At 43.1% G+C, this 16,224-nt stretch overlaps 1 protein-coding gene across 5 annotated transcripts in view; it reads left to right on the forward strand.

The window, feature by feature from the left end:
* The window catches only part of RPS6KA2 (ribosomal protein S6 kinase A2), a 482,219-nt gene extending 472,887 nt beyond the window's left edge, over nucleotides 1-9,332 (forward strand). For 3 of the 5 annotated variants that reach the window (XM_037817711.1, XM_037817714.1, XM_037817712.1), the window contains 2 exons: nucleotides 1,464-1,601; nucleotides 3,087-3,516. In XM_037817711.1, the coding sequence (XP_037673639.1) occupies nucleotides 1,464-1,601; nucleotides 3,087-3,284 (336 nt within the window). In that variant the 3' untranslated portion in view covers nucleotides 3,285-3,516. Of the gene's footprint in view, nucleotides 1-1,463; nucleotides 1,602-3,086; nucleotides 3,517-5,147 lie in introns of those variants that run through there. The other 2 variants (XM_037817713.1, XM_037817715.1) reach the window with 1 other exon arrangement.
* Nucleotides 9,333-16,224: the final 6,892 nt, after the last annotated feature.

The following is a 16,224-nucleotide window of genomic DNA, read 5'->3' on the forward strand; positions in this document are numbered from 1 at the left end:
TGTCTCTACATGAGTGTAGGAATTTTCTTGGTTTGAGTTCCCCCAAAAGCAGAGCAAGAGACAGGACTTGGGTGCTAATTTATCGGGCAGGTGATGTATTTGGGGGAGCAGGGAGAAGAGTCAGGAAAGTGTAAGCCTCATTAGCAGGCAGAGGAGCTCATCACATCCCAGGTTACTCACCTGCTTCCTCACGTCCCTCGTGCTGGTCCCCGCCACCTCCATGGCATCCCCTCCCTCGTCTTCCCCTGGGCCTTTCCCCTTCCCTGTGCCATCATAAAACAAAAACTCCAATCCTCCAAAAACACACAAAGCCTATTAATTAGTATTTTTTCCCTCATCAGCACCCTGCATTTACTATACAGAAATGTATTTACATTAAATATCACGACTGTAAGATCTTGAGTACATCAATGAAGTTCTCTTTGTTTTCACTGTTATACCTGGAAATAGGAGCTGTAATACTTCCAAGATATATTGTTTCAAGAAGTAACCAAGATTAATGTTATCAAATATCAAAAGGCATTGGGTTTCTCTATAGAAAAAAGAATATAGTGAAAATTCATACTATTTCTCTGTTCTGGCTTCTGAACAGAAATTCTATCAAGTAATTCAGCTTCGCCTTATGGATAGACCCAAATTCATTTTTATTTCATTTTTAGACGTGGTGAGAATGCTAAAGGAAGGGGACTAGGCTAGAGGGAGGAACGTGCCTTCTGGTCTTGGGTCTTCATTGGGCAATTAATTAATCACTATAAACTTTAATTTCTTTAATTTCTTCATAATATCAAATAATATTCTCCCTTCTTACCTCAAGGGCAATTATGATGATGCAGAAGAGAATATATATCAATTTTGTCAAGATATTGTTGTGAAATACTATGCAAATGTAAATCATTGAACTTGAGCTCTATATTTAAACCAACTTTAGGAATTTTTATTGTTACAACTTTTCGATAAGATTTGAAAATTTCCTTTATCGACCATGAGCCCACTGGGCATACGAGATGACTATGGATTGTGGATCCATGACTGGTAATTATTTGTTGTAAATATTTGTGGATAGTAATGGTAAAAATGTAATTACATGCACTGTCATCAGTTGTTTTATATCTGGGAGATGTTTATTATTTCAGCTGTGAAGAATTTCATTTTTACTAAAATGGTATTTTAATAACTGACACATGTCATTTAGCATTTCTTCATTTGTTTTCTCTTTAGACATAAAATTTTTAATAAAATGTAAGCCTGGAGTTAACTGCTAAATTAGTGATCGTTAGCACTTAAAAGCCACTCATATGTTTATAAACCTGAAAGTAAAAATTCGACCTCACAATGCAGAGTCACCGTCAAAACAACGGCTGGCTCCTGCTGGAAGAGGGAGAAAAGGAATTTTGCTAGGGAGACTTTCTGAACCAGCACCTGTTATTTTCTCTTCCTCTCTTCTCACTGGTCTTCCCCAACAGGATGTTGTCTCCAAGATGCTCCACGTGGACCCCCACCAGCGCCTGACAGCAGTGCAAGTGCTCAAACACCCATGGATTGTGAACAGAGAGTACTTGTCCCAAAACCAGCTTAGCAGACAGGATGTGCACCTTGTGAAGGTAACAACCAGCAATAAGGAGAAGTGTGGGGAGGGAAACCAGTAACTGGCACAAATAGATATCCCTAATTTATTTATCTTTATTCATTTAATCACACACCTGCAGTCACACACAAAACTCTTATTTGAATAAGCTACAACTTCTGTTAACATACTTTGACAGCGTCAGTGTGTGTGGTGGGCAGGGGGAGGGAGGTGACATAGCTATGCCACTCAAAGTTCCAAGTCCCTCAATTCTAGATCAGAGATCTGCAAACTTTTCCTGTAAATGCCCAGACACTAAATATTTTAGGCTCTTAGGTGCCAGACCTTTCTGTTGCAACTACTCAGCACTGCGGTTGTAATGCAAAAACAGCCACAGGCAATACATAAACAAATATCAACAAATGGGTGCAGCTGTGTTCCAATAAAACTTTATTTATAAAAGCTGGTGGCTGCTAGATTTGGGCTGGGAGCCATTGTCTCCCAATCCCTATTCTAAACCACTATTCTCTCTTAATTTTCCCCAAAAATTTGCTATGGCACACATAACATGGAATCTAGTTTGCCTCTTAAATTACATCATCTGTTCATCTGAAAGTAGTATGTATAGTGTGGGCACCAGGCATCAGCAAGAATCTCTGATCTGGGGGGATTAAAATTTTTTAATGTGTTATGGTAGACTCTTGCCACCTGGCAATCCCCCAAGCCTTTTCTGACCTTGTCCTAACAATTATTATTTCTGGAACTTTTTTGAGTCACTGAAATTTTTGGCCATTGGAGTTCTCTACAGCAAAGCAATGGCTATTGACGTGAAGCAGAGTCGCCTGTGTTCTCGCCCCTCAGATAAACCAATTAAAGGCCAGGGGACTGGAGAGTCTAAGCAGGAACTCAAGTAGGTTTCCCCCCATGGGCAAGTTCCCATCGCTTGGCGGTGGCAGCTTAGAGCTGTATGTGGAGATCTCAGATTTCCAGATTTCAGGCTCTGCCCTCAGTGGGTTATAGTCTTTTATGTAATTCAATTGATAATATACAATATTAGCAACACTAGTATTGCTTAGCAAAGAGATGTATAAATTCATCTTGATAGGTAGGATGTGTGAGACAATGAGCCCCTGGGACAATCCCCAGTTGTACGATACAGACCATGTTAAAATCTCATTTTAAAAGTGACTTACCTCCAGAGAGTGTTCATCTCTCAGGTTACCCTTGTATTCTGGGCAGGACCCACTTCTGAGAAATGTAGACTCTCCCCAACCATTCAGGACTAAGAATTCTCCAGTTAGGACTGAGGTACTCCAGATCCATCCCAAGGATTAAGAGCTGTGCTAGGGTAAGTCCAGTTATCCAAGTGTGGGGGCTTGGAGTTCTCTACCCCAGAAAAACATGTTCTTAACCTTAATCCATTTCTGTGGGTGTGAACTCATTTGTCAACAGGACCTTTTGATGAGGTTTCTTCAGTTAAGGCCCACCTTAGTCAGGATGGGTCTTAATCCTATTACTGTAGGCCTTACGGAGAAGGCCACAGAGAGAGAAGCCACAGAGAGAGAAGCCACGGGAAGCAGCCAGAAGCCAGAACACAACGGAACCTGGAAGTGAAAGAAGATGCTGCCATACGCTTCGCCACGTGACAGAAAAGCCAGGAACCCCGAAGATTTCCACCCAGCCAGAAGATACTGACCCTGGGAGGGAGCAAGCCTTCTAGCCTCTGAAACCGTGAGCCAATAAGTTCCTGTTGTTAAGTGAACCCATTTTGCCCTAGGATGGACCACACCCATAACTGATTTGGATGAAACTTTGGATTTCTCCTTGTTCTAAAATGACTTAAGGCTTTTGGGATATTGTGGTGGAATGAATGTATTTTGCATGTGGGAAGAACAGGTCTTTGGGGGGTCCAGAGGGCAGACTGTGGTGGCTTGGAGTCATGTACCCCTAAAAAAACATGTTCTTAATCTTAATCCATTCCTGTGGTTGTGAACTCATTTGTAAATAGGACCTTTTGATGAGGTTACTTCAGTTATGGTGTGGCCCAGCTCAATCAGGATGGGTCTTAATCCTACTACTGGAGATCTTATAAGGAAGGTCACACGGAGGAGGCCACCAGAGCAGCCAGAAGCTGGAAGTCAACAGACCCAGAGAAGAAAGCCAAGACACCGCCATGTGCATTGCCATGGGCTGGTAAAGCCAAGGAACCCCAAAGATTGCCGGCCAACCAGAAGTTACTGACCCTGGAAGGAAACAAGCCTTCTAGCCTCTGAAACCATGAGCCAATAAATTCCTATTTTTTCAGTCAACCCATCATGTTTTTCTTTTAGCAGCTAGAAAATTAAAACACCAAGTTAATCCAAGACTACTCAAAAGTGGAAAAATTCAAGGTTGAAAAACTCCTGGTATTTGCCAGGAGTGTGTTACAATGGACCCAAGAAGCCACCAAGAACAGAGCTGACCTAATCGTCAGTAGTCCAGGGGATTATGTGACTTAAGTTCAAAATATTTATCCCCAAGTTATAAATACAAAATGGTAGATGGATACAGTAACCAAAATAAAATCAGCATTATTTATGAAGGCCCAACTGTAGGCCAGATCCTGCACCAAGCTCATAGTACTCAAGTATCAAGAAAGTGAAAAGACAACCTTCAGGCTGGGAGAAAATCATGCAAATCATATATCTGATAAGGGCTTAATGTCTAGAATATATAAAGAATTCTTACAACTCAACAACAAAAGGACAAATAACCCAATTTAAAAATGGACAAAGGACTTGAACAGACATTTTTCCAAAGAGGATATGCAAGTGGCCAATAAGCACATGAAAAGATATTCAACATCATTAGCCTTTAGGGAAACACAAATCAAAACCCCAAAGAGATCCCACTTCATATGCCCAAGGATGGCTGTTATTTAGAAAATGGAAAATAACACGTGTTGGGGAGGATATAGAGAAATTGGAATCTTCATGCATTGTTTGTGGGGATGTATAGTGGTGCAGCCACCATGGAAAGCAATATGGCAGTGCCTCCAAAGGTTAAATAGAGAGTTCCAAATGACCCGGAAATTCCAGTCCTAGGTATATACCCAAAAGAGCTGAAAGCAGGGACTCAAACAGATACTTGTAGCCAACGTGCATAGCAGCATTATTCAGTGTAGCCAAAGGTGGAAAGAACCGAAGTGTCTCTCAGTCAATAAATGGATGAACAAAATGAGGTCCATACACACAATGGAATATTATTCGGCCATAAGAAGGAATGAAGTTCTGGGACATGCTACAATATAGATGAACTTGAGAACATTATGCTGAGTGAAATAAGCAAGGTGCATAAAGTAGATAAGAGGTTCCTAGAGGAGAGGGCCATAAGGGAAAGGGGGAGTTTTTGCTTGGTGGGTAGAGAGTATCTGTAAATTTGGGAAATTTTTAAATGAAATGAAAAAGAAAAAAAAAATACTTAAGCAATGCCGCAAGGAAAGTCTTATTTCTTTCCTTTCACGAAGGGGAAGCGAAGGCTCAGAGAGGCCCACTCTCAGGGCTCGGGCACCTGCCACCCCTCACCCTTTCTCTTTGTTTTTCAGGGAGCAATGGCCGCCACCTATTTTGCTTTAAACAGAACACCTCAGGCACCGAAACTGGAGCCAGTGTTGTCCTCCAACCTGGCTCAGCGCCGGGGCATGAAGAGACTTACCTCGACGAGGTTATAGCCGGCAAGGGTGATACCAGTTCCCAGCCCACGGAGGGTCTCGGGGGCACGCAGGCACTGGACTGGGGATACCACTCCCGAGCATCGCCGGAATGACCAGAAGTCCAAATCGAAGGCAGGATTAGCCTGGGCTCTTCTCGTGTTTTCTTTTGCAGCCCCGCAGAGGATCCCGACCCAGTGACTTCTTAAAACCTTGCTGTGCCAACCTTGCCTACGTTCTCCTTCCTTATTCCTAAGCAAAACCAAATGAATCCATTTCACCTCTGATCGACATGGGAACACCTGTTGGGGTTCTTTCAGGATCTTTAGGTCTTTTGATAGTACGGCTTATATTTCGGTGGAAAGATATATTTCCCCCCCCATCATTAAGCCAGTAATTGGGTCAGACTTCCAACATTGACCTCCTGGTTATTATGGTAAGAAGTGGTCAGTATGGCAGTGAGCCAGTCAGTTTATGGCAGAACCTTCTCCATGAGGGGCTGGGTGTCGTGATCCCTGGTATTTCCAGTGGGCCGAAGGGTAGAGCAGGGCACCGTGGCCTCTAGGAGTAGATGGTCCCATTCCGGAATAATCCAAAGAGTCGTTCTCATTGTCTCCTCCTGTTTTCACTGAGGTGCTGTGTTTTCCATCTTCCATCACCAGTTGGGTTGGAGGAAAAGAGCCCAACCAAGAATCAGGCTATCTGCAGCTTCTCCTTGATATCTATATTTCACAAGTCTTGAGAGGGCCACTCCCCAGAAGGGAGCCAGAGAAAGCCTGCCTCCACCCAACTTCCGGAGTTTCCTCCCACGGGGCCAGGCACCGAGCTGGAGGGACAGCTCATCCATGCCCCTGCCTCCTGGTTCTTGGTGGTCACCAAGGCTAACCAACTGGAGGCCTTGGAGAGAGCTTGGGGTTGAACCCCAGGCCCGAGACCTTTGCCCAGCCTTGTAAATGCTCACCCAAAGTAGTGGCTTTGCTGTGCTTGCTTTCATTTTTCTGGTCTACGGGAAAACTGTGAATACTGAAAATATTGAGCTTTGTGGCCTCCCATCGAATTCTGTTGGCTGCGTTTTTGCCTTTCTCAGGCCCACTGGAGGTAGGAGGCCTCACTCCCAGCACCCTCTGCAAAGCCGTAGGGGGCTGTGGGGAAGGGGAGCCGAAAGAAGCATGAGTAACGGTAGTGACGCACTTTGTAGAAAGAGTGTTTGTGCGTGTGTGTTGGGTTTGATGTTCCTGTTGCATAGATCTGTTTTGAAATGGACACTTGCGATTTCCATAACTGAAGAGGGATGTTTTTACTTGATGGGTTGTGCCCACAGGAGTGGGCCTGGTGCCGAGTGGGAGCCCTGGCTGTGCTTTTCCTTGCTAAATTGAGTAGTGCTTATTCCCTAAGGACGGCTGGGAGCCCTCCCCTGCCCCCACCCAGGCTGGCATTTGTTAGCTCTGTCAAGGATGACGTTTCTGAGCTCTTGCCCCTTGACTCATTTGTCCCCAGCATCACTGAGGAGTGGCTCTCCTTCTGCAATGAGATGGTTTCAGAGGCAGCTGTTAGGTTATTGCCAGGTTTTCACAAAGAAGGCTGCATCTTATCCATGCTTTTCTCTATCCACCTCAACTTACCCTAGTACCCAACTTAAAAAAAAAGCAAAACAAAACAAAAAAAAGGCGCATTTTTTTAAAACCTAACTTCTTAACATGGTCTAACTGTTTGATGTTAAAATATAAACCCATTTGATGACTTTTAATTATTCTTTGAGGCTTTTTTTTCCTCTTCAGAGCACCACAAAAAAATTATAAAATAAAAGGAGGGTTTTATTTTATAAACCCTTTATATTTTATAAGACACCCTAGAGTCAGAGTGCGCCAGGCACTGTGGTATGTGTTTCACCCACGTTGTTCCCCTTAATCTCTGCAACAATCATATAAGGCAGGTTTAATTATTATCCAAAAAAATAAAAGAGGGGCATAGATCCATGTCCTTGTTTCCCCAGAAAGCACATAAGGCATTTCTCCTATTTTCTCAACAGAAAATGCTTTTTCCTGTGGCTAAAATGACTTCCACCCACAGGAGTTTTGTTTCAGTTCTGAGTTATTTCATTTCTTAATAGAAACTTCTGGAAACTAGCTAGTCGTCAAATCCTCGGCTTCACCTTCCTAGAAATCAACAAAAATCGTTATATTTGCTGTGCTTTCCAGGCCTTTTGGCCTGGATTTTGTTTGCATGTTTGTTTAAAGTTGATGCCTTTAGGTGGAAGGAGAGGGAACTTAGAGAAATAAATGAGAAAGCATCACGGAGAAAGTGCTCGCAGGATATTCTCTACTTGTGTGCTTCAATCGCACCCACAGTTCCTCGTCTTTTTAGTTATACAGATTTTTGCAGCCTTATCCTCTGAACTGTAAGCCCTCCAAAGAGACTGCTAAGACTCAGCACCAAACTCTGTCCTTAATGTATATTTCAGTGTGCATCAGCAGAAGAAAACTTCGGCTAACGTCAGCTCTGCCGAACCAACGCTACTTGAATGTCTGTAAAATACCTCTGTTTCCCCACCCTTATGTAGAATGAAATGATACTTGAAATCCTTCAACAGAAAGTCAGCCTAAGGTTAGGATGTAATATTTTTAAATGAACTTTCAAACATGCTATCTGAACCAGCAAGTGAACACGCTTCATAAGCAGCAGTCTGTGTGCAAAGGGAAGATGTTATTACTATTTTCTTTTCACCTGTACAATGCACCTCCACAATTATTGAACGACTCAACTTGATTTGCACAACTGATATCACCGCACAAGAAGTTAAGTAGCTCTCCCTGCTCGTACGTATAATCTTATTCCCTTCTTGATCATGAAAACCATAGAACTTGTAATGGGAAAACTAAGCCTTCCAACTCAGGCTCCTAACCCACCCCACACAGTGTCCCTTCCATGGCACCTCACCGTACTTTCCTTCCACACTGGCAGCTTTCTGCTTTCAAGAAATCCCTGATCCAATCTGCTCGAGAGCTTTCCCGGATTCAACCCACAAAATCAAAACATGGGCAAGAGGTGAGGATTTCACGTATCCTTCTGTCAGATTTGTACATGGTTTTAAACTCATGTCATGTGTGTTGACGTTTGGAAGATTGACTTTTTAAGTGATAGTTGTACTTAATGTTAGCAAGTATCGTTCATTAAATAGTGTTATTCTTAACAGCTGCACATTGGGAATTTTACCTTCTGCTTCACCGAGTCTCTCAAACACAAGATAAAATTTGATATGCACTCCATTCTATTTCCAACACAGTTTTGTTGCCCATTACCTTCCAAAGAGTCATAAAAGTTCTAGAATGCTAAAGGGCCATTTAGGTCCCTGATTGGTAAGGAAAAAACAAAACCCAACAGGAGATGAAATCGACTGTAACTTCTCAGACGTCAGGAAATCGCACAATAGCCCACACTGGCAGGCTCACTTCCTTCTGTAGAGAAACAGTGGACTCTTTGGCCATCGGAGTTGGTTAGTGCTTAACACGCTTTTCTACCTAGATACCATGACTCAGCACTTTGTTTACAAGCTCAGCATTTATGTTTACAGATCATGTTTATGTTCCCACGCTTTGTATTTTATGTTTGAGATGGGCGGCCATTGTACAGATATTTATTATGCTTTCCAGACTTTCCGAATAGATTTTTTGAATAAACATGGGGTTTTATGAAGTGTAATATTTTTCTAGCCTAACAGTTACCCTTTGGACTTTCTATATTGTTACCCACAGTAGCTTGCCGATCAGCTCCTTACTTCCCTTGTCGCGTTGCACTGTCTCAGGGCTACTGCGCTGATAGAGCCTTTTCCCGAGGGAAGTGGCACCATGGTCCCATCGGAAGTAAGAACTCACATGTGTACAGTTGTGTGTGCTCCACCGTGAGAAGCCCAGCTGCGTGGCGGGACGGGGGCGCTGGTGGGGACAGCAGGCAGCTATTTGTGTACCAAAGTGGGCAACCACCTGGGTGGGCTGCTGGCGACAATCCCTGCTGTACCATCCTCCGGTCCTGGCACGCCATCCTTTCTTTATACAGAAATAAAACAAAAATATGCCACCACTGGTCTTTGGCTCGCCAACCTAATTTTTTCTTTCCATTTTGTTGATTCCTAACCAGCATTTGTCAGCAAATAGGAGACACACACACACACATTTTTTTGCTCCTTTTACAAAATGCCATCATTTTCTGATTTGCTTCTCCAGAAAACTGAAGGGACTCTTCCTAAAATCCTTTAGACTCGCTGTAAAAGCAAGAATATTGGAACCTACTGAGAGAATTTCAGGGCTAACAATAAATGTACAAGAGCATGTGCCTCCTGCTCCACCCAGGGATGCTCAGGAAATGCCAACAGAAAGAAATGCCAATTGAAAAAAAAAGAACAAAAAAGACTTTGCATCCCACATGGATGGGTGTCCTATCACTGCCGTAGCAAATTAGCACAAAGTTAGTAGCATAAAACAACAAAATGTGTTATCTTACAGTTCTAAAAGTCTAGCACAGTGTCACTGGGCTAAAATTGAGGTATCAGCAGGGCCATGTTCCTTCCTGGGGACTCTAAAGGAGAATCTGTTTTCTTGCCTTTTGCAGCTTCTAAAGGCCACCCGTAGTCCTTGGCTCATGGCCCCTTCCTCCATCTTCAAATTCAGCTGCCGTGGGTCAAGTCCTTTTCACATAACATCACTCTGACTGCCTCTTCCTCTAGTCTCTTCCACTTTTAAAGGTCCTTGTGATGACATTGGGCCCACCTGCACAATCCAAGATAATCTCCCTATTTTAAGGTCATCTGCAACTTTAATTTTCCTTTGCCAGGTAACCTGCATATTTGCAAGTTCCGGGGATTAGGATGAGAACGTCTTTGGGAGTGTGCCATTATTCTGCCTACCACACTATATAGAGTTGAGCCTAGATCTGCTTGCGGTTTTCAACCTCTATGCATTTTGGGAGGGGAGAGAGGTAAAGTGAGTTGTCAAGAACTAAGATGCTTCTGAGAGCTTACCCTACTTGCAAAAAAATCAGCCTGCCACCATATCATGAATGCTGGAAGAGATGTGAGACTCCTGGGTCAGAGCACAGCAAACAGCACAAGCTTTATCTGCATGTTGGTTCCTGCCTGCCCCTGAAGTCTCCTGGGGGTGATGCAGAATGGCTCGAGTGGATACTGTGTCACAGTGGAGGAAAGTTGAGCTTAGAAAACCAGAATCTTTTATAAAAGGTTACAAGCGAACCTGCCCAACTGTTGCCATGGAGGGTGACTTTATCTTTATTACCCTGGACAGGAAACAAGCCTCCCTCTGATACAGAGGGAGGCAATATCTCTGTCTTCAAAGACATTTTGTGAGACAAACATCAGTGACAAGGTAATCCAGAACAAAAGCACCCAGTGACTCTGTTCTAAAGATGGGCAGAAATGCATGAGACCGTGGAGACATGTCTCAACAGTAAGGAGCTCAATTTTGTATCTGTTGTCCCCAAATGCTGAATTCAGTGTCATCCAAGAAACCACTGTCAGGCATGGGAAAGAAGGGCTGGGCTTACACTTGGGTTGTTGCATTTATCTTATGGAATACATTCCGTTTATCTCTCAATCTCAACTGCATGGTAGTCCACAAACATCAGTCTTTTATAGAACTTAAAATACCCCTCAATACACCTTCCATTCAGAATATTGTAATATATACATTTTTCTCAAAGTTTGACTGTTTACTTCTAATAAAGAACATCAACCCAAGGCATTTTCCTTCCAATACATTGCAAAACACGTGAGGCTTGGTGAGAGAGCCACAAAAACCTTTATACCTGGGCTCAAACGTAGCCCAAGTTCGCACCGAGCAAAAGTTACTGATTCACCCAAGTTTAGGGCTCAATAACTCCTTCAAATCTATCTCATCAATGACCTTCTAGATACAATGAATAAATCTTGCTTGCATAAGTAGATCCTGATGCAATTCACAACTCTGAAAATCAGGAGCCAGAGACCCAGGGTTGAGTTCTGTCTCTCCACTATCTGTGTCCCCATGGACTTGGAGCTTCTGTCTCTCAGCTTCCTTGGCTATAAAATGGGTACAAGGAGGCCTCTCTTTCACTGAAGATTGGAGCTACTGCAAATAGCACCTAGAGAATGAGAAATGCTCAGTAAATGGGAGTGTTTGCCTTATGAGAAAAAAAAGAAAGGTGATGTAGAAAAGCCCTCTTGGAAGTTTCACTGAGTTTTACAACCTTCAGTTGAAAACATTTTCCCCCACCTAAATCCCTGAAAACCTACTTCCTCATACCCTCTTCCACAGTGTCTAAAGATGCTTTATATAAAATTTCCTTATACACTTGGAGTTCACCTTCAAGTCTTCACCCAGTTTCTTTTCTCTTAGCTGAATAATTCCAGATTTTTTAAAAGTCTATTTCCCCCTCTCAAGCCTATTCACTAAGCCTTCCTAAAGTTTCCAGTAGCTTCTTTTGCTGTGGATCTTAGAATTGCACGGGGTTCTCCAGTTCTCACTCAGAACTGGTGTGGTCATACTGTGTGATGTAACAAGAGATTACTACAAGAATCTTACAGGAACTTCTCTTGGGTTTTATTCAGGATGCTCTAATCTGACCTGCTGACCACAGTCTTGCAAATAATAACTGTTCAAAAAATAAGTCCAATTGCAGAAAACACCAGGATATTCTAGAGCACATTTATATGTGAAAGGCAGCCAATGACTCCAGGTCAAAAAACTGTTCTCAGATGGTTAGAATCCAATGTGAAGAGGTCTGGACACCCCAGGGTGAGCCTGTCAGGATGTCCCAGGCTCTTCAAGGATGGTCAAAATGCCATGGAAGGAACTAATAAGATGCCAGGAGGGCTCTGTGATTCCAAGGGCCTCCTCCGAGGCCATCAGTGCCTCCCCAGGCCTGTGCAAGCCCTTTAAATCTAGGCTTCCTCTGGGGTTATAAATGAGCAGGACTGTGCCAGGCTGCTACCTCGCCCTGACTGCATGATTCCTTCCAGCTGACACCACAAAACCCTCTCTGGTAGAGCAGGAGGAAAAGGACATTTCCACCGTAACAAAGTGAGACAGCCCAGAAAATGCTCTCTTTCTCTCTCTCCCGTCAACATCTTTGCCAACCCTTCTTGCAGGTATCCAGTAATTTCCTATTATAGTCAGCCCCCCACTTTCATGCCTAATTATCTAAAAGTTTATTGTGCCCAAATGAAACAACCGAAAATAGGCTCTATTTTCCACAGGCCATAGAATTAAAATATCCTATATAATCCCTAATTGCAGCTCATCATTTAAACATGATAATTTTGTATGTATTCATTCCTTTTGTTCCTCACTCCCACCTCTTACACAAATAAACACAGACAACCGAGAGTTCACTGTGTTTCCAATTTGGACAGAAATGTCTGCTTCCAGCAGGCCTGATGACTTCCATCATTTTGTCAGTTGTATGTGTATGAGACCCACACTTTTTCTAATAAACGATTTTGTTTTCATTTGCTATATCAAAGCAAAATGAAATGCAAAGTATAAACGATTTCTCTGTCACTGCTGTATAGCAAAGTTGATGATACCGCAAAATTGGGTAGTTGGGTGGCAGATGTGAGCACTCGGCTCCGGGGAGAGGAGAAGGTGCCCAGGCCATGAGCCGTCAGCCCCGAGTGGGCTCAGTTCCCTCTCGCAGAGCAAGGCCGAGACAGAGAACACATGCCCCATGGTGGGGTGACAGGGAGAGGAAGGCCTGGGTCTCCCACATGGGAACACAACGACGGGCAGGAGTGGGAGGTGTGGTGCCCTAGGCACCAGACTTGAGGACACTGCAAAGACACCGCGCTTTGCAGGTTCCAGAGGAAGACAGGTGTAAGCATGAAAGGACCATGTGTGAGCATGTTTTGTTGCCCATGGGTGCCCTTGCCCTGGCCATCCCTCTGTGACCCACATGGCCTGAGATGGAGACAAGCCAGGGATCCCTGAGGATCACCTCGGGGGCTTCGAGGCTGGAGATAATATAGGGCAGAAAAGAGGAGTATGAAAGACAAGGCTATCCTCAGCGCACTGCCCAGCACAAATATTTGTTAAATGAATTCATTCATGACTGTGAAGATTATCAAACTCAGAGTGTTGCCTCAGAACTCTCCAGTGTTTGCTGATGCAGCCAGGAGACTTTCAAAAGCAGAAAAATCAAGGAGACTTCCCTGCTTCTCCCCTGATGTGACTAAGCTTCCTGTGCACACAGCAGGGCCTACAGGGAAACCCCAAACCACATTTGGCCATGGGGCTGGAAGTTAGTCTAGGTTAGCATTTCCCAAACCCACATTCTGCAAGGTGTTAGGAGCATTTCCAGGCAAAACTTTTTGGGTGGTCACACAAGCGTGCACAGTTCTGCATGTCCCAAGTCCCTAGGTATAAGCTAAGACTTCAGTGCTCTTGAATATATTAAACAGTCTTAGAAATCTTGCTGTAAAGAAACCATCTTAATTTTGTTTAACCCATCATTTTCCAGCTTTATCAGACCACAAAGCCTACTTTGTGCACAACACCGCAACATCTCATAGAACACTCATGTTGAGAAAAACTTTGGGAAAATGCTCAGCTAGATGAGCCCAGTTTATCTTCTAGCTCAAACATTGAATTCAAGGGCATAAATGTCAGGACATGTGGCATCTCTAAAAGGAACCTAAGGACCAGAAAAGTTCTAGGCTCTGCTGATTCACTTTTATTCATTTCCATAGTGGGTTTCTCAGTGCCCACTCTTTGAGTCATTATTAAAAATTGTATGAATGGAGTTTCCGGTTAAGGTGTCAGAGTAGGGAGCGTCAAGACTCAGTCTGTCCTCCAGGACAGCCAGGAACTGTCTGAAACAACTGCTTGGGAGCTCCAGAGACCAGAAGAACACTGTCCACCATCCATGGAAGAGCAGAAGGAAGAGACTGATAACCTGTGGTGAAGAGCTGTGAGTAAAACTCTCTGCACTGCAGAAGCTGGTGCCCATCCCCCACCGTCCAATCCACCCCAGAGTCCAGTCCCTGACTGGAAATTATAAAAGTCCTTTTCTCCAAGAAGGGGGGTGGAGGGGGCACAGCTGAGCACTGATCACAGCTTTTGATTAGAAAATACAGAACTGCTGGATCCCAGCTGTAAGCAAAACTACAGTTTCAACCAGCTGACAGCCTCTGTTTCAACCTCATCCTTGACGGGGGTGGAAGTGGGGGTGATTTAGAGACACAGTGCCTTCTTAGGACTGCAGGGAAGAGACTGCTGAAGCACGCCATCTGCTGGGCAAGCCAGGAAGGCACAGATTTGGGGAGTCACCAAAGAGACATTTGGCATCCTTTCAGGTCTCCTTCCCAGCACACTTGGGAACTGATATATACCCTCTTCATGGGTCTCTGGCCCTGTTTCGACTGGGAAATACTGACATGGGAAAGTCTACTCTGGTGACCATCTTCCCAGAATTTGCCCTCCAGGCAAAAGCAGATAGAGACAATTAAATGAGGGTTTAAAAAGAAAAAAAAATAATAAAAAACTATAGGGGCAAATCATAAAACAAATAGAGCAGATGGAATAGAGGAAAGGAAGCTTTTTCCTGGGGGTCAAACAATTGTACAAATAGTGCAGTCTGAAAATTGTAACATATATCCAGGGCAAGAATCAGATGAATAAGAGCTGAAAAAATCTGATCAATTAAACATGAGCTATTCTAAAGGCCCATAATAAGTTGAACCAAGTGTCAAAGAAGTGCCTTAGCACAAAGCCAATCAACAAGAAAACCCTAGGCAAGAGAGAGAGAAACCGACCTCCAGTGTAAACTCATCAAGATAATCAGATGCCTAGACATCAGCAAAAAATTACAATCCATACTAAGAAACAGGAAGATATGGCCCAAAAAAACCACAGTCAAACTTCAGAGGAGACACAGAATTTGGTGCAACTGGTCAAAGATGTTCAAAAAGTCTACTAAATCAATTCAAGGAGATAAAGAAAAATATGGCTAAAGAGATAAAGGATATTAAGAAGACATCATGAACATGAAGAAGAATTTGAAAACATAAAAAGGAAAATAACAGAAATGATAAGAATGAAGGACACAATAGAAGAAATTAAAAATACACTAGAGGCATACAACAGCAGATTTGAACCAGCTGAAGAAAGGATCAGTGAGCTAGAAGGCAGGACAGTTGAAATCTTAGACAGAAAAACAGATAGATAAGAGAATTGGAGAAATTGAACAGGCTCTCACGGATTTGAATGATGGCACGAATTGCACAAAAATACACATCATGTGCATCCCAGAAGGAGAAAAGAGGGGAAAAGGAGCAGAAAGAATACTTGAGGAAATAATGGCCACAAATTTCCCAACTCACATCAAGGACAGAAATATACATGTTCAAGAAGTGCAGCATACTCCAAACAGAAAAAATCCTAATAGAATTCTCTGAGACACATACTAACCAGAAGGTCAAATGCCAAAGAGAAGAAGAGAAACCTGAAAGCGGCAAGAGAAAAGCGATTCATCACACACAAAGGAAATGCAATAAGGCTAAGTTCCGATTTCTCATCAGAAATAATGGAGACAAGAACGCATTGGTATGATGTATACCAAACTGCCAGCCAGAAATTCTTTATTTGGCAAAACTGTCCTTCAAAAATGAGGGAGAGTTTATACTATTCACAGATAAACAGAAACAGAGTTCAACAAAAGACCTGCCCTAAAGAAATACTAAAGAGAGTTCTGCAGTCTGAAAGGAAAAGACAGGAGAGAGAGGTTTGGAGAAGAGTGTAGAAATGAAGATTATCTGTAAGGGTAACTAAAAGAGTAAAAAGAGAGGCAAAAATAAGATTGGCATATATAAAACCCAAAGGACAAAACGGTCGAAGTAAGTATAGCCTATACAGAAACATCATTGAATGTTAATGGATTAAACTCCCCAATCAAAAGAAACAGCTTGGCAACATGAATAAAAAAGTATGAT

The sequence above is a fragment of the Choloepus didactylus genome, chromosome 24 (genome assembly GCF_015220235.1).
Source record: "Choloepus didactylus isolate mChoDid1 chromosome 24, mChoDid1.pri, whole genome shotgun sequence".
Taxonomy (NCBI): domain Eukaryota; kingdom Metazoa; phylum Chordata; class Mammalia; order Pilosa; family Megalonychidae; genus Choloepus; species Choloepus didactylus.